General features: G+C 41.0%; 1 protein-coding gene across 1 annotated transcript in view; it reads left to right on the plus strand.

The window, feature by feature from the left end:
* LOC145407475 (putative neural-cadherin 2) overlaps window positions 1-19,027 on the plus strand; it is a 152,452-nt gene that overhangs the window by 77,144 nt on the left and 56,281 nt on the right. Inside the window, exon 7 of the mRNA XM_080278404.1 lies at window positions 17,894-18,127. Coding sequence (XP_080134530.1) covers window positions 17,894-18,127 — 234 coding nt within the window. The remainder of the gene's footprint in view (window positions 1-17,893; window positions 18,128-19,027) is intronic.

A 19,027-nucleotide genomic window follows, 5' to 3' on the forward strand; every position in this document is an offset into this window, starting at 1 on the left:
ATCGTTGTAATTAGTTTTCTGGTTTGCAGGAAACCATTAAGCTTATCACTCAGTCTAAAGCCGCCAGAAGTGGAAAGAAGAGTAATAAAAAGTGACCGGAATGAAAGGGAGAAGTAGGAAGAGAGGAGGACAGACACAGAGATAGAATGAGGTAGAGGATGTAAAAGGCAGGTAGCACCATCAAGTAAAAGGCAGGTAGCACCATCAAGTGAGTAGATGATGGTCGTCACCACCTGCCACCAGTTTGCACATGCAAAAGTGTCATACCCAGATGTCCACAGCGTATTCTAACCAGGCTTCCTAATGCCATCTGAACATTGAATGACAGGTCTTAACCCTTTCGCATCGAGGATGTCTGTTTCATTCTTATATCATAAGGACGGCCATTGAACTGTTGGGGTTAGATACAGCCTTCATTACCTCCTTCAGTATGAGAGCTTCTTCTCAAAACTGTGTGTGTGTGTGTGTGTGTGTGTGTGTGTGTGTGTGTGTGTGTGTGTGTGTGTGTGTGTGTGTGTTTCGAGTGTATGAGTCGGCTGTGAGGTGGGTATAGGAACACGACATTTCCAACAATTCAGAGGGGAATAAAATTGCATGTATATTCATCAGACTCGTGTCATTTGCAGCTCATTTACTTACCGCCATGGTGATAGAGTATGCCTGCCAATAAATGAGGATTGTGTCGGGCATGTTTTATAATGTTTACACTCATACCGAGCGTCCTTGGCTTAGTGATACAGCAAAAATAAATACATAGATCTAAAAAACACGGTGTCCTTCATTTAAGTAGAACAGTAGGTGATTATTTTTACGGTAACTTTGATTGTAACAAAGCCTGTAATTATGATAAAACGGAGATTATAGCAGCAAGAAATGATCGCTTTAACATAACATTAGGTAATACTGTGACAAAAAAAGAAAAAAACTATGATCTAAAAAATTGCAGTCATAAGGAAAAGTGAGAACATAACAATAAAAAAAGATCTTTGATATAACCAAAAGTGCACGATTATAACAGCAAAATACGGTAACATTCATGTAACAGCGAAATAATGACAACTAAAACTGTCATTATTTAACAACGAAAACAATGATCATCTATCGGGACAAAAACTGTGCTTAACACATTTTTTACGGTGACTTTTTTATAGGTTACTGATGCTGTCTCTAGATTATTACATAGAACATTTAAAACGTGTCTCGTTCTGAAAGGGTTAATTACGGCTATATCTAACACCTCGAGATTAAAGTCTCTCCAGGGAAGAATACAGTCGACTATAGGTAAGAAGAGTACCCTAAAACACACACACGCACACACACACACACACACACACACACACACACACACACACACTTCGTATGAAAAGGGATTATTTAATAGCGCCACAAACGGTGTACATATATATATATATATATATATATATATATATATATATATATATATATATATATATATATATATATATATATATATATATATATATATATATATATATATATATATATATATATATATATATATATATATATATATATATATATATATATATATATATATATATATATATATATATATATATATATATATATCGGTCTTCTGTTCACAGTCTTCCATGATCGGCATATTTCAAGCATCATATTTTTGCCAAAGTTAGACAGTTTTTTCACCAGGGATGGAGTCATTGAAGCCTGGGAGTGTTGACGAAGAAAAAAAAAAAAAAATCCATTCCATCAGTAGCATTTTTTCCCATTCCTTATACGCAGGTCGTGGTAGAAAAATGCAATTATACTGGTATTTTACATCCACTGGTAAACTGAAAAGGTTGCTTCAAGGAAAAGCCTCTTCCGATGTAACTACCTTCATTTCAGTACGGTGATGTATTCTAGTGTTTGCTCTTCCTGTCAGTGCTGGAGAGGAACGCCTTTAAGTGGTGGCAACAATATTGCCAGGCGGTGGAGCTGCCCGGTTATACAGAAGTCTCTTAGTTCCTTCTCTCTCTCCCCGGCGAAAAGATGGTGGACTGCGAAAGAGCAGATTTGGCCTGCAGTCCATGGGGTTCACGTTCAGATGAGCTACTACTGATACTACTGTTCCTACCTGCAGACGGTTTTATTCAACTCTGAGGATTTTTTTTTTTTTTTTTTTTTTTTTTTTGTGTGTGTGTCAATACAAGGAAAATGGAACCAAAGACTAGAAGCCCACAAGACTATTCCCGTCAGAGAAAGAAAAAAGCCAAAGTCATGATCCTTCATTTCGAGATGCCTGGACACATTGCTTTTAAAGACTAGAGGTCATAGGCAGTAGGAAATACAGACAGAGGAAAACAGTTCCAGAGTTGGCCTGTTGTAAGCATGAAGCATTTGGAGTAGCGGTTAACTCTTGCATAGGGATAATACATTTTACGTAACATAGGGCTGTGACGTGTTTTTAGTCTTACTGAGGTTACCAACAGACGATTGTATTAAAATGGCACTGTAGTGGTGAAGGGATTAATATTATCTAAAATAATCCACCCGTTTAGAAAAGAAATCCCATAAGCTGGATTAAATCGTCTGGAGGAAGCAAAAATAAAGCAGATAAAGAGACTGTCGTAGTGAAGGAGCAAAAATTAAGCAATAAGACGCTATCGTAACGAAAGAAAAAATAAGGCAAACAAGACTAGCAAAATGAATGAGCAAAATAAAGCATATTTGACGCTATCGTAGTGAAGGAGCAAAAATAAAGCAAATTAGACGCTATCGTATTGAAGGAGTTAAACCGCTTTACGCTAAAGTGGCCTAAAATTGACATCTCACCATCTTAAATTCTCAGTTGTAACAGTGTATTAGCACTAGAATATGATGCTTGTCACGAAGAAGTGTCATGGAAAGGGAGCACAGCTGTAGTTTAATCCTGTACTGTTATCGAGCTGTGTGAAATTAGCTGCAAAGGGACGAAACTCTGGGCTAAGTTAGAGTTAAAAAAGTATAGCAGTTACAGCGGCTATTGAATCTATTTCTGCATTATTTCAACATTGGCTTTACCATAGTAGATAATGTATTTGAAGTTGTTTTTTATCAGTCTATCATCCCCATCAGGAGCGTACAAAGGATAGGCTACTTTGTTCCGACTTTTAAGGTGAGGGTGACTTGGCTCGTATCTCTGAATGGGGTAAAAATAATCTGGTTGTTTTTAATGCATCAAAGACTCAGTTCTTACATCTATCAACCCGACTAAATCTTCCACAGGTGCACTTACTAATGTTTAGTAATATTCAGCTTAATCCTGCATCATCCTTGAATATGCTTGGGGTTTCATTCACTCGGGACCTAACTTGGAAAGATCATATTACATCTCTTGTAAAATCTGCTTCTAAGAGATTAGGTGTGTAAGCCTTCTCCGTTCCTTCTTTACCCCTGCACAATTGTCGACTCATACACGGGTTTTATTCGCCCCTGTGTGGAGTACAACTCTCATGTGTGGGGAGGCTCCCCACATACAGCTCTTCTCAATAGTGTGGAGTCAAAGGAATTTCATCTCATTAACTCTCCTCCTCTTACTGCCTCCCTTCAACCCCTGTCTCTTCGTCCCACTGTTTCATATTTATCCCTCTTCTATCGCTACTTCAATGGTCACTGCTCCTCTGAACTGTCTGCTTGCATTCCTCCACCTCTACGACGGGCGCGTAGCACCCGTCTATAGTCCTTTCCCTACCCGCAATGTTGCCAGATTATCAGATTGGAGACAAAGCTCAAGGGACAACCCTCACTACCTCTCTCTCTCTCTCTCTCTCTCTCTGCATATTAAATCAACATTTTATGGAGATTTATTTCTATAAAAAGTCTATACGGTTTTATGAGTGGTAGGGGTGGGAACTTCCATCTCTGATGGTGGTCAGAGAGGAAGTAACCTGCAGACTGACACCTGACCCTTTCTCACTGACTCACCTACAAGCGTGACAGTGCTGGAAAGCAACGATGCCAAGTGTTGGGGTATTTACAAAAAGTCATTGTTATCATTAAAGACAATAGACATTTTCTTACACTATATACCTTTTAGAGAATTAGAGAGAGAGAGAGAGAGAGAGACTCAAACCTCGATTTAAGGGACTAAATTGGGAATCAACTTGTCCCTTACTTTAAAATGTCCATTGTTTTACCACATATAAAGACAATCTTAATATGAAATGCAATGATTGTTTCACTTATTTTACTTATTTATATGATTATGAATATTATTTTACAGGTACTGTATAAAGAAACATATTACTGTGTATGACCTAGACATTACTTACCATTTTTGAATGGTTTTGTCCGTTTGTCAGGTACAAAATGGAGTCCCTTAAATCCGAAATCCATTAAATGGAGGTTCCTTAAATTGAGATTTGAGTGTATATATATATATATATATATATATATATATATATATATATATATATATATATATATATATATATATATGCCTCTGTGGTACAGTGGTACAGTGTGCATTTCGTACACGGGTGGGCCAGGATTTGCGGCCCACTATGGTAATAAACTTTGGGAGTGTTCACCCGGCCACGTACTGCATTGGTGGACACAAGGGGTGCTGTGGTTGAACAAGTGTCGCTTACTGTAAAGTATGCTTGCACCCAGTCGGCTTTCGTCGGCCGACTGCACTTGGTTCACAGACTACACACACATATCCAAAGCCATTCCAACACTACAATTACATTTACAAGTACTTCTCACCCTACATACAATTTCTACCAGACAGCCTAAGCCACTTGGTAGAGATACATTGGCTGTATCATCCCGACTTCGGTCGGGATAGGCCGGTCCTGCAGTGGATACTCAAACAGCTGATGATGATGATCATATATATATATATATATATATATATATATATATATATATATATATATATATATATATATATATATATATATATACTGTAAATAAACTTGACATGAGACAGAGAGCTGTGTTCAGGTACAGATGCGGCAACGTCGCGGGTGGGGGAATTCCCTTGAGGGACAACGCCCAAACGATCTTGATATTTTGGAAGGACTATAGCAGGAAACTCTCATCCCTTTTCTCTCCAACTCTCTAATGCAAGAGTTAATCGTTACTCCCAGTCTTTCATTTATGCAACAGGTCAGCTCTGGAACTGTCTCCGTCTGTCTGTATTTCCTGCTAGCTATGATCTCCAGTCTTTCAAACGCAGTGTGTCCAGGCATCTCAAAATAATCGGATCTTGAATTTGGCGCTCTCATGTATTTTGTTTTTCTCTTGGAGGGAACGATTATTGCGGGCTTGCGGCCTTTGGTTCCTTCTTCCTATCATTAAAAAAAAAAAAATCATTCGCTTCTGAGTGACATCATATGAACAGTAAACCCCAATTAACCCTCAGATGTACCGCTGCGGCCCCATACGGTTGCAACAACTTAACCCACTAGACCACCAGGGGTCATTTTATTATATGGTTACCGCCCAACGTAGTGAATTATATCCTGGGATAGAGGAAACCTTCTGACTTGGCACTCTCTGTAGAATCAAGGGAGGACAACACTACATCGAGTGAGTGGATGTTGGGCGTCCCAAGCTACCACGGAAGTTAATTAATCCACTGATGGATGTTTAAAGATCAGATGGTCTTCATACTAATAATGTCATCACCATAAGATGACAGTCAGCTGAAGGAAGATGTACAGGAGTGAAGGGGTTAATCTAAGATCCATATTCTCGTCAAAAAGATTCCCTAGCACCCATTCCTTAGCGATTTATTTTTGGTTTTGACGTTTAATATAATTTCGTACTCTGTTTAAGCAGAGTATGGTGGCAGAATCATTTAAATACCACAAGATAAGAAGTAATAAACAGAATAAATCACTTCGGAAGGGGTGTTAGGGAGCTTCCTTATCCGACAGGAATATGGGACTATGATCCTTCAGTCTAAAAACTTTTAGCTGAGTTAAATATATATTTATTGGACGCTAGCAATAATAAATGAGAGAGAGAGAGAGAGAGAGAGAGAGAGGATACGTTATCCTAGTGAAAGATTTAACAGAAATAATGGACGAGAGAGAGAGAGAGAGAGAGAGAGAGAGAGAGAGAGAGAGAGAGAGAGAGAGAGAGACGGTACGTCATCGCAGTGAAGTGTTTCACAGTAACAATGGATGCCGCAATCCTTGCTGCATCATTGCAGCATTGGCCTTACTATAACTCACACTTTGGAAGTCATCCCCTGAAAATATGATAGATAATTAAAACTGATGCTCTTTTCCCCTCTATAATTTGGACTCGTAACTGTGTCCTACAAAATATTTACCCAAGAATTACCCAAGAATTTTATTACGCCACAGGAAAAGAAGTCTTGGCATTAATATGAATGAGTTAAACCTGCGTTGTAGTTAATGCTAATAGCCTCCCCCCCCCCTACATGGGGGTAGAATACCACTGAGTATATAGGTCTCTTTTTGTGACTGATGGTGGTTGGGGTTCGTGTAAAGGTAGGTGCTCTACTGTTACCAAAAATAAATGAATAAATAAAATGATATGAATACAAGAGAGAAGTGGAGGAGCGATTTGGTAATATGATCTGGAGCAGATGGAGGACGTGGAAGATGTGTGCAAGATATTCACAGAAGAAATCTGTGCAGCATGTGAGGTGTTGTGTGGAGTGAAGAGAAGACGAAAGGGAGTGCAGGGAACAGCATGATGGAATGAAGGGGTGGGACATGCTATGGCGCATGGCGCAAAAGAAGAAAGCATATCGTGAGTGGCTGAGAAACGGGTGTGGAGAAAGTTGAGAGACGGAAGAGTTTTATGTCGAGAGGAAGGGAGAGTTGAAAAGATCAGTAAGAGAGAGTAAGAAGAGTGTGGATCAGAAATTTGGAAGGAATTTGAGTGTAAAGTGGAAGGAATGTGAGAAAATGTTCTGGAAAGACGTAAAGAGTGTTAAACAGAGTGTTAAAGAAGTTATTCGGGGAGTGAAAGATAAAAATAGTAGATTAGTAATGAGAAGGGAGGAAAAGTGAGCAGATGGAGAGAACACTTTGAGGAATTGTTAAACATAGAGAATGAAAGTAGTGCGAGTATATGTGGCTTGGGAATGGCTGGGAGATGGAAAAATGTGAGAAGAAAGGAAGAAATCAGTAGGATGGAAGTTGTGACACAATTCAGATCAAAATGGGGAAAGCCCCAGGAATTGATGGAGTGTGTGGTGAAATCCTGAAACATGGAGGGAGAGACAGCAGTAGAATGAATGTGGAAGATGTGCAGATTGGCCTGCAAGGAAGATTAAGTTCAGGGGGATTGGAAGTCAGGTATAATTATTCGCCAGTACAAAGGAAAAGGGGAAATAGAAGTGTGTGGTAATTATAGTGGAATTTGTCTTCTTACTGTACTAGGAAAAGTGTATGGTAGTCTTACTGACAGGGTTAGGGAAATAGCAGAAGAATTAGTTGAAGAAGAACGGAGGTTTTAGGAAGGGAAGAGGTTGTGTAGATCAGGTATTCATTCTTAGGTCTTCAATGGAAAAGTTTCTAGAGAGGGGAAAGAAGTTGTATGCGGCCTTCATGGATTTGGAGAAAGCATATGACAGGGTGGATAGACAAGGACTGTGGAAAGTATTAAGAATATATGGAGTAAATGGGAAGCTGTTGGCTGCCGTGAAGAGTATGAACGACGGCACTAGGCTGCAGTGCGTGTGGATAGTGAACTGCGTGAATTTTCCTTTCTGAAGGTTGGATTAAAAAAGGGATGTGTCATGTCTCCATAGTTGTTCAATCTGTATGGATGGGGATGTAAAAGAGTTACAGGAGGGCAGTGGCCCTAATGAGAGAGTGCCGTGTGTGGAAACTCCCTGTACTGTTGTTAGCAGATGATACTGTGTTGTTAAGTGAAGACAGAGGGGAGCTGGAAGGCTTCGTGAATGAGTTTGGGATAGTGTGTAAGAAACGGAATCAAAAGGTGAATGTAGGGAAGAGTAATGTTATGGTTTTCGAAGGAAATGAAGTCACTGAATGTATAGTGCGGTTGGACGAGGAGGAAATGGATAATATGAGTGCGTATAAGTACTTTGGTAGTGTGATGAGTAAGGATGGAAGATTAGAGGGTGAAATGCTTGATAGGGTACAAAAAAGAAAAAAGGTTGCTGGTTCTTTGAATGCAGTGATAAGAAACAGGGAAGTGAGCATGGAAGTGAAAAAGTTACTGCATGACAGTATTGTGATACCAACCCTAACGTATGGAAGTGAAGCTTGGACGTTGTTGGAAGGACGCAAGTCAAGAGTGAGAGCAGTGGAAATGAATTATTTAAGGGGAGCCTGTGGAGTCACATGGAGAGACAGGCTGACGAATGAGAAGGTGAAGAAACGTTGTTGTGTGGATGTGGATGTGATAGGAAGCGTTAGGAGAAACACACTGAGGTGGTTAGGCCATGTTGGGAGGATGGAGAGCCAGAGACTGACGTGGAGAGTGTATGTGAGTGATGTGGAGAGGGAGAGAGGACGGGGTAGGCCAAGGATGAGATGGAGGGATGGAGTGGAGACATATATGAGAGAGGGGTGTGTGAGATGGAAGCAGGGCATTGAAATGGCGGGGGACAGGGCGACATTGAGGCGATTTGCTTTTGGGCACCGCTTACGGGATTAAGCGTCTGGCAATAGATAGATAGATAAAGGGATAGATAGGTATTAAATAATGATGATGGTAATGATGATGATAGTAGTTGTAGTAACAGTAATTGTAATAATAATAATAATAACAATAATGATAACTAATAATAATAATAATAATAATAATAATAAGTAACAGAAGGCACCTGCTCTGATTATGATCTTTAAAGCACATGACATATAGCATATCAATATTTTCTTGTTTATTACTTTTGAAATTATGTGGCTATTTATAAACTACTGATAACCTGAAAGAGAATAACAGCCATTAAAAAAAAAAAAAAAAATGTTTCAGCTGAGTACAATCATATGATGACATTCAGAATATGATACATAAGTAAGGTCCTGTCCACTAAAGGGTTAAAGTGACATAAACAAAACTAGCAACATAAGCCCGTCTCAGGCCGCACCACATAGAGGTTTACTTCCACCCAACAGTTTTGTCATGGGTCTGTTCTCTCTTTGACCAGTTTTTTCATGTACTGTTGGTTTCTCCTTTGGACCTGTTTCCCCATGGATGTATTTCCTCCATGGACTTATTTTCCCCATAGACCTTTTCCTCCATGGACCTGTTTTCTGTTGGGGAGATACGTATTTCCCACATGAATGCATTGTCTCCCATTAACCTATTTTCACCTGCTGGTCTTATTTTCCTACTTAGGCCCATTTCCCTCATGAACCTATACCACACTGAACCTATTTTCACGTGCACCTATTGTTACCATGGATCTGTTTTCCTCCCAAGTTGGGTTTGTGTCTTGCTCCATGGACTTCCACACATGGGGGACTAGTGTTTTCCTCATTGTTATTTTCCCTCATGAGAGAGATTTATCTACTCCTGGTGGACCTGACGTAGCTACTCCTCATGGATTAATTTCTCCCTCATGGTGAATTATTTATCCCCAGAAAACTTTGCTATCCATGGGGGACTTAAATATTTCACTGATAGATCTTTTTCCCCTCCTTGGATTGACTTACCTGTTATGTCCATGGAATTATTGTCATCATGGACTAATTCACCAGTGGACCTGTTTTCCCCTATACACTCACTCGCCCACCAACCAACCTACTCACTCGCCCACCCACCCAGAGAAGTGTGTCTCAGCAGCAGGATGACTCAGCAAGTTCCCATACAGCCATACAAAAAGCCAAATTAAATAGCAGAGATAAATCGCAATGGAAGAGATGCTGGACATTTTCCACAGCTTACGAGAATATGATCATTCCCTTCAGCCCGATGATTTGTTATGTACTGTTGACTTCTGACGCCTTTATTCAACTTGGGAAACCGTCTTTAATAAAGGGGATGGAATCAGTCTCCTTGCACTCCTTCAACTTGATTATTTGCTACAGCCACCAGTCTGTTTTATTCTACATACAAATTTGTTGTAATGAAGGGGTAAAAAATAATAATGAAAGAGGAAGGAAGGTCTAACTTATATAAGAGAGAAAAGTCAGAGAAAGGTGCAATTAAGAACCAGGGGTAAATTTCGACTTTGCTGTCACGCCAAAATAATTTCATTCCTCCTCTTCATAAATTTCTTCCTCCTTCTTCTTTCATTTTTCATAATTTCCAATATAATTAGCTTCTTTTATTTCTCCTTGTACATATGCTTTCCTTTCTCTTTCATTCTTCATCATATTTTCTGCTTTCTTCTCGGTTCTGTCAGTTTTCTCCCTCTATTTTCTGTATTATTTTCTGTTTATTTCCTTTACTCCTCACCTTTTCCTTCACATTTTTCATTGTTCTTTTTCATTATCCCACATTTCTTTTCGTGATATTTCTTCCTTTCCCTTTCATTCATTTAAAATTTTCTCCCTTATTCTTGCCTGCCTTCCTGGCTTCATATTCTAATCCTTCCTTCCTTTTCATACATTTTCCCTCCTTTGTTTTCATCATTCAATTTTCTCTTCCCATTCGTCCCCATCCACCCATTATCAACCTCCCGTTTCTCTCAGTAATTTTCCTTCTTTCCCCTCTCCTCCGTCATCTATTTTTTTTTTTTTCCATCATTTTTTTTTCTCCTCCTTCTTCTAACTCGTCCCCTCAGCCTCTCCTCCCATTTCTCCTTATCTCCAGTTTTACCTCTCCATGTTATGGCTCTTCTTTCGTCCTCCTCTCCTACGTCGCCCTTTACTGTATACTCATTCTTTCAGACACGATCCTTCCTCCTTCATCTTCATTCTTTGCCTCTCCTCCCGATCAGTCTCCATCATCAAAATTTCTCCCTCCTCCATTCTTCTCCATCGACCTCTTTTCATATTCTTGTTTCCTTCTCTGCCTTTCTTTGCATCCCTCTGTGCAAGATTCGATTTTCTTTTTGGTAATTGATTGCTCTCATTCATTTCTTTAATTGTATTTATCTCCCTTCCAGTCTCGCCTTTTGTTACGGAGACTCTCTCTCTCTCTCTCTCTCTCTCTCTCTCTCTCTCTCTCTCTCTCTCTCTCACTCTCGGTATTCTGAGTCCGTCCTGTTTATTTTGTCATGGGATATTTGTCTGTAAATTTATAAGCCCCTTTTAATTCGTTCAGTATTTCAATCAGTCTGTCAGTAAACAAGTCCCTCCAGCTCCCTTTCTGTAGTTCATTTTTCTTAATTTGATATACCACAAAAATAGACCTGCATCCAATACAACATATATTTCGTGATGAGAAAAGATGGGAGAGATAATAACATAATGCTCCGATGATAAAGGCTCTCACTCCAACCCCAGACTCTGTACTGTGTGTGTGTGTGTGTGTGTGTGTGTGTGTGCTTATTTTGTTTTGATATTTCACACAATTGCCACTCTAAGCTGCACGTTTGATATGTCCTGCGTCTTACGTTAAGTGGAAAAGTCACCCATTTCATCACCAGGGCTCGTGATCTCTGCAGTTAAGGAAATTCTCTAACACCTGTTCCTCACCGATTTATTTTTGGATACAGCTGGTCAATATCTTTCGTACGTTATTTATGCATAGAATAATGGAAGAAAAGAAGAGAGATGGTACGGGGCACAAGGACCTGAGAGTAAATGCATAGAAAAACAAAGGTGATGGTACCTTGGGTTGGTGGAGGTACTGTCAAAGAAAAGGGAGAGTGGCCATTTGCTGTTTGCCACAAGGGTGTGGGAGGTAATGCTATCTTGTGCAGTTTTTGTGATAAGTGGATGCATAAGATATGCAGTGGTGTTAGAAGTAGACTGCGAGATTGGGCTAATTTCACGTGTGCGGTGTGTTGGGGAGAGCATGTGGAGATTGGAAGGCGTCATAGAGTTGATCTTGCTGGGGAGTCTCTTGAGTGTGGGAAGAGTTTTGTTTCTTGGGAGACATGATGTGTGCTGGAGGTTGGGCTGGAGGTAGCTCTGTGGCTAGAGTGAGGAGTGGTTGGAAGAATTTCAGGGAGCTGTTGCCTCGCCTGACACTGAGAGGGCTGTCCCTCCGTGCAAAGAGATCCTTGTATGCTGCATGTGGTAGGAGTGTAATGCTGTATGGTAGTTAGACCTGGGCAGTAAGGGGAGGGGATATTCGCAGGCTCAGACGTACAAAATTAACTGATTTGGTGGATGTGCAGTGCGTCCTTGAATGTGAGACCTTTTGGGGGGAGGAGGCCTAGGTTTACGATGAAAAAATAAAGAGGAAGAATGGGACTGGAGTGTATTGGTGTTGTGATGAACAGAGGTAGATTAAGATGGTTTGGGCATGTGGAGAGGATGGGAGATGGCAATTGGATGCAGAAAGAAGTGTGAACGGAGGGGGCAAGGTTGCGAGAAGCAGACCGAGAAAGACCTGGGACGAGGTTAGATTGTGACCTCAGGGATAAGGGACCGAAAATGGAGGCTGCCAGAGATCAAGCAGCATGGAGAGCTGCCATTAGGTGACCAATGCCGACGCATGCAGGCATGTTGGAGCCTTTATATACGAAACGAAACGATAATAGAAGAATGATTATAGTAACACAAAAGAGGACTTTAAGGTGTACAGGCACAATAAATCTTCGTTGGTAGTTAGCTTTTACATCCTATTAAGGCATATCTAATGTTGTCTTTTCTCGGTTTCATATCTGCCTACCTGTTCCTTTCATTCCGGTACTATGTTGTCACATATACTGTAATCCAATTCTTCTGTGTTGTTAAGTTACCGTAATCTTTCTCGGTCCTCATCTGCTTTATAGTTCAGGTACTAATAAAGTCCCCAGCTTTCCTTCGTAGTCGATACAGGAACCACAGAATAAGAGGTAGATACTGTATATTGAGTATACTCAGTTATAAACACATCAGAAAATATCGAAAGCAGGAGGAGGAGGCCCCTGGGGGTCAGAATAATAGGTAGAGATAGTAAATAAAACGCTATAAACACACCAGAAAATATCGAGGAAAAGGAGGAGGAAGAGATCCCTGAGTGTCAGAATAAAAGAGAGTAAAAAAAAAACACACACACACACACCATAAAATATAGAGATCAGGAGGAGAAGGAGGTCCCTGGGTGTCAGAATAATAGAGATAGTGTGTAAATTAAACAGCCAATAAACACACCAGAAAATATCGGGGAGAAGGAAGAGGAGGAGGAGGAGGAGGAGGAGGAGGAGGTGGTGGTGGTGGTGGTGGTGGTGGTCCGTGGGCGTTAGACGGAGTGGCTCCCACAGAGGCTCACACTCCCAGCCCGAGACCCGGGACGTAAATCCGCGGGAAGCTCTGTAAGCGGGTCTCAGGAGGGGTAAATTTGGCACACAACAAACAGAGCTATAGCCTCCATGATGCTCCCTCCTGCTCTTTCACTCCCGCCCTTGAAGATAATAATAATAATAATAATAATAATAATAATAATAATAATAATAATAATAATAACCCAGTCATCTTAAGGACGTCATTTTTATATTACTCTCGCTGCTACCAGACGATTTTGTTAAGCTTGGAGAGCAGCTTAGAAGTGAAGGGGTTAATAAAAATTATATTCAGCCTCTCAAGTTCGAATCAAAATCCCCTGTCCTATATAACGACGTCTGGACTTGGTAATAATACAGTGAGAAAAAGACCATCGTATTGAAGGAGCTATAATTCGGGAGAGTGAGTACATGGAGCAGATGCCTGCTTATTTTTAGGGGGTTAATTCTCGTAAGAGGTTAGTATGAATTTAGTATTTGTTTGTCTAATTTGGCCACATACTCAGCAGCAAGCTTTGTTTATATGTACAGTACTCATTTAAAGCTGCCGCTCGATGTCATTTCCTCTCTTCAGTCAAAAGGTAACAGAAATGTGAAATACTCATGCCTTGAGCAAGACGGAGCGAGGAATTTTCCCTTAATTTTATTCTGCTGGAACATCCGTTGAAAAAAGATAGTGGGAAAGGCAAGATAATAGTGTTTGCTATTATACTAAATAATACTATACCATTTTACTATACAATTTTAGGAGTATAAGATGGGAGGAAGGAGGGGCGAGAGAGTGATAATGCAACAAACATGTCACTCTTTTCTCTTCCATCATGCTGGTAATTTCAGTGCCGGACCAAGGACGGATCCATCCCCTCCACTCTAAACAAAAGACCAGAAATGAGTCCTGACTCAGGAACCGGTGGCCCGATTGGACTGGAAATTGTTTTATTCTTCAAGTTAGAGCATATTTGCTCTAACAAAAATTGCGCTATATGCGTCGGTTTTTACTGTTGCGGTAACAGACAAACAAACATACAGAAATCGAATCATTATAATATAGATTGCCTGTCAACATAACACTAACTATCAATCACAGCGATACGATTCACTCATTAGTCCTCATTATTAAATGTTTTGCTATTTAATATTGAATATATCACGTACTAAATAAGTTTTAAAAAACAAATCTCAAAGATATCCAAGTCCATTATCAAGAAAATAATTCAAGCATAACTCATTAGCTCTATGGGGAAAATACAGTCGGTATCAGAAGTATCATCGACTCTTCTGCTTCTCTCCCCACGCGCTGTAAAAATCAATGTGGTGAAATCGCAGCAACCAAAACTGCTGACTTCATTTGGCCTAAGGTCGGTGTCATAAGCGTCGTCTGCTGCAGATCCACCACAGTGATTTTCAAGGTTAGTGGACAGAGAGGCAGGAGAGACGACAGGACTAATGCCGACTGTACGTAGGCTACTGTAATAAGATTCACTCAACTTTTTTTCTGGTTATACTTGTATATGTATTCTAACAGCTTAGTAATTACTGGTCCAGTAGAAAAACTTGCAGGATTGCCAATGAAATAATCTCAAAATAAATGGACAGACTAATAAAAGTTAGCAGGCATTTTGATTTGAAAGACTATAGCATTTGTCATTATATAGATTTTCCACCCAATGACCGCCCTCCTTCCTCACCCCCACCCTCCTTGAGCCCTCTCCCCATCTCCCCTTACAACCCCACAAAAAATAGCCAGTGGCAGTTCTCAGAATTTAATCAAATGTTGTTGGAAGGTTCACAGCCAAACTAGATTATCTGGAGAATTTCTGAACGAATAAACTTTAGTTAAGGTCAAAGGCTGAGGTCAGACTTTACCAAATGTTCATTGTGCAATATACAGGGAATTGGAATTATTTCCAGTCGTTCCCTCTGACGTTTTAGGATGTTTGGTCTCTCTTTGTCTGTCTCTGTCTGTCTGTCTGTCTGTCTGACTGTCTGTCTGTCTGTCTCTGTCTCTGTCTCTGTCTCTGTCTCTATCTCTCTCTCTCTCTCTGTCACTTATTACCTCCGCCGAAGGAGCTGAGGAGGTTATGTATTCATCCTTGTTTATCTGTTTGTCCACAAGATATCTATTAAAAGGCTCCTGATGGATGTCATTGATATTTTGGGAATATATGTCATGGGCCAAGGAAAAGTTGATTAAATTTTGGTGGTGGTCTGAGGTGTCTGGTAAAGGCGTTGGCGGGGGTATGTGCTGTCTGAGTGCTGTATTCTTGTGTTCGTATTCACTCACCCGTTCATTCATCCTCATGCCCTCTCTTTCACACACGTTAACTTACACACCCGGTCACTCACACTTTCTCATCTCCTCACACTAACTCTCACTCACTCACAGCGTTCCATTCACACTGCTACACCCTCATATTCATTCTCACACTCAGAGTATAAGTTATGTGTTGTTTGTGTATCTAACTCACTCAAACTTTCCCACTTCTTCAATTTCTTCCTCATTTTCTCACTCACTTTATCACTCGTTCACTTCCTCCCTCACTTTCTCACTCACTTTCTCACCCATTCACTTCCTCCCTCACTTTCTCACTCATTCACTTCCTCCCTCGCATTCTCACTCATTCACTTCCTCCCTCACTTTCTCACTCATTCAGTTCCTCACTTTCTCACTCACTTCTCTCACACTTCCTCACTCATCGCATCACACACCATCTATCACTTGCTCACACACACATTTTCTCACTAGGTTTCTCACACTTTCATCTCTCTCACTCCACTAATAAATATCAAACCTCACACTTTTATTCGCGTACACATTTCCTCACACTCACTCACTCTCACATTCACTCACTCGCACTTCCTCAACTATCACAATCTCAGATATTCTCATATACTGATTCCCACTCCCGCCAAGTTTATCATCCTTTCTCACACACCCAGTCTCTCACTTTTGTTGACTCACACTCACTCGGTCTCATTTTCCCGCTAACCCTCACTCACTCAGCCTTACTCACTCTCTTATCAACTGAAACTGACTCTATCACTCACACTCTCTTTCACTGTCTCTCTCACTTGGTCTCCCTCAGTTTCATTACTCTTGCAGCCTCGCACAAATTTCCTCATAGTCTATCTTCCATTTTTACTGATTCTCATTATCCCTTTCAACCCTCTTTACAGTTTTCCATATTGTTATACGAACATTGACCCTTACATACCTCCACACACTCTCTTTCACTCACCCATTCATTATCACTCTTATTCTCATATCCACAGCTACACACTTTCGCACTCTGGCACAGTCACTTTTTCACACAAACACATTAGCCGTCTCATACCCCCATTTACTTACACAGTCACTTTCTCACGCCCCTCTTTACTCTATCTTTCCCTCACTCATTCCCTGTCACAGTTACTGTCATACTCAGTTTTACAGTCTTAATAAACCTCCCACTTTTACTTATTCTTTTACAATTACTCTCACATAGACTACTACTGTCACCTTCCCACACCCTCTCCCATCCTCTCACTAACTTTCGCAAGGTCACACACACACACACACACTCTCTCTCTCTCTCTCTCTCTCTCTCTCTCTCTCTCTCTCTCTCTCTCTCTCTCTCTCTCAGCACATGTTCGGTAAAGTTCAGTTCATGTTCTGTGAAGTTCAGTCTATATTCGGTAGAGTTCCTTTCATGTTCGGTAAAGTTCAGCACATGTTAGGTGAAGTTCAGTTCATGTTTGATGAAGTCAAATTCATGTTCGGAAAAGTTCAGTTCATGTTCGGTAAAGTTCAGTTTATGTTTGGTAAAGTCCAGTTCATGTTCGGTAAAGTTCAGCACGTGTTTGGTAAAGTTCAGTTCATCTTCGATAAAGTTCAGTTCATGTTCGGTGAAATTCAGCACATGTTCTATAAAGTTCAGCACATGTTCAATAAAGTTCAGGTTCTGTTCGGTGACGTTCAGTTTATGTTCGGTCAAGTTCAGCACGTGTTCAGTAAAGTTCAGCACGTGTTCGGTAGGAAGTGGCAAACAGCGTTGTTCGAAGAGTGTGGAAAATTATTATTCTCTGCGCACATTTAGTTATGTCCACAGCATAAGTAGACATAAACATTCATCATTATTCAACTGATTATTTTACTGTAGATTTGCAAATTTAATCTTAGATGGAAACAAGACCTTTAGAGAGTTGTTTACTAGGAGCATATTGTGGGGTTGCATCGAGAGAGAGACTGACAAATGAGGAAGTAAAGGAACGTTGTGGTGTGGATGTGGATATAACAGAAAGTGTCAAGAGAAATACAGTGAGGTGGTTTAGCCATGTTAAAAGGATGGAGAGTGAGAGATTAACTATGAGCGTGAGTGATATGGAGGGGGAAGAGGGAGGGAGAGACCAAGGATGAGGTGGGGGATGGAGTAGATAGGTATATGAGAGAGGGCGGTTTACGCTGGGGGAAGGGCAGCGAAAGGGCAAAGGACAGGGCGACATGGAGGCATTTTTTTTTTTTTTTTGTGGCCACCCCATACGGGATTAAGGCGTCTGGCTATAGATGGAGAGATAGGTTGACATGGCTGTGATGCTTGTGAGCATGAGCTTCCATCCTTTGCTTTTCGCCAGACTTGTCTGTGGCACAGGTGGCGGCCTGGGACGCTGACAATGACTCTGAAGGCTCCAACGCCAGGATCTCCTATGGTATCCATAAAAATGCCATGTACGAGCGCACAGGAGAGCCCATATTCTCTATAGACCCCAAGACCGGCCTGGTGAGGACGGCTGTCTGCTGTCTGGACCGAGAAATCACGACCCAATACCAGATCCAGGTGGTGGCCACAGATGGTGGTGGCCTGCAGGGTGAGTAATGGTTAATTCAAGCCTGCACCCAGCAGCAGTTCAGGCTGTGACTGGGGTGGATGACTGGCTCCAAAATGAATGTTACACAATTAATGCTGCATCATAATTAATTATATTATTGTGTATTATGGTACTTGAAGCCCTCCCTCATGATTTCAGAAATGGACCCCCGTGAGAGATGTGTGCTGATGATTTGGTGTTGACTGCAAAGAATGAAAGGGAGGCGGGGGAAAGATTTAGGCAATGGAGAGATGGTATGGGGCACAAGGGCTTAAGAGTAAATGCTGATAAAACAAAAGTGATGGTATCTATGGCTGGTGGCGGTACTGTCAAAGAACAGGGAGAGTGGCCATGTGCGATTTGCCACAAGGGTGTGGGAAGTAATTCCATCTTGTGCAGTGTTTGCGATAAGGGGATGCCTAAATGATGTAATGGTATTAGAGGTAGACTGCGAGATAACGCTGATTTCATGTGTGCGGGGTGTCGGGGAGGGCATGTTGAGATTGCCAGGCATGAAAGGATTGAACTTGCTGGGGAGTCTCTTGAGTGTGTGGAAGAGTTTTGTTATTTGGGAGACGTTATATGCTGGAGGTGGTACTGTGGCTATAGTGAAGAGTGGTTGGAAGAAGTTCAGGGAGCTGTTGCCTCTCCTGATATTGAGAGGGCTCTCCTTCTATGTTAAGGGATCCTTGTATGCGGCATGTGTTAGGAGTATAATGTTGTATGGTAGCGAGACCTGGGCAGTAAAGGAAGAGGATATTCGCAGGCTCAAACGTACAGAAATGACAATAAGGTGGATGTGCAGTGCGTTCCTGAGAGCGAGGCCTGGGGAGGGGGGGGGGGCTAGGTTTACGTTGGAAGAGTTAAGAGGTAGGATCAGGCTGGAGTGTATTGATGATG

Source organism: Coenobita brevimanus, chromosome 73 (assembly GCF_032717465.1).
Source record: "Coenobita brevimanus isolate Jiangsu-jjx chromosome 73, ASM3271746v2, whole genome shotgun sequence".
In the NCBI taxonomy this organism is placed as follows: Eukaryota; Metazoa; Arthropoda; class Malacostraca; order Decapoda; family Coenobitidae; genus Coenobita; species Coenobita brevimanus.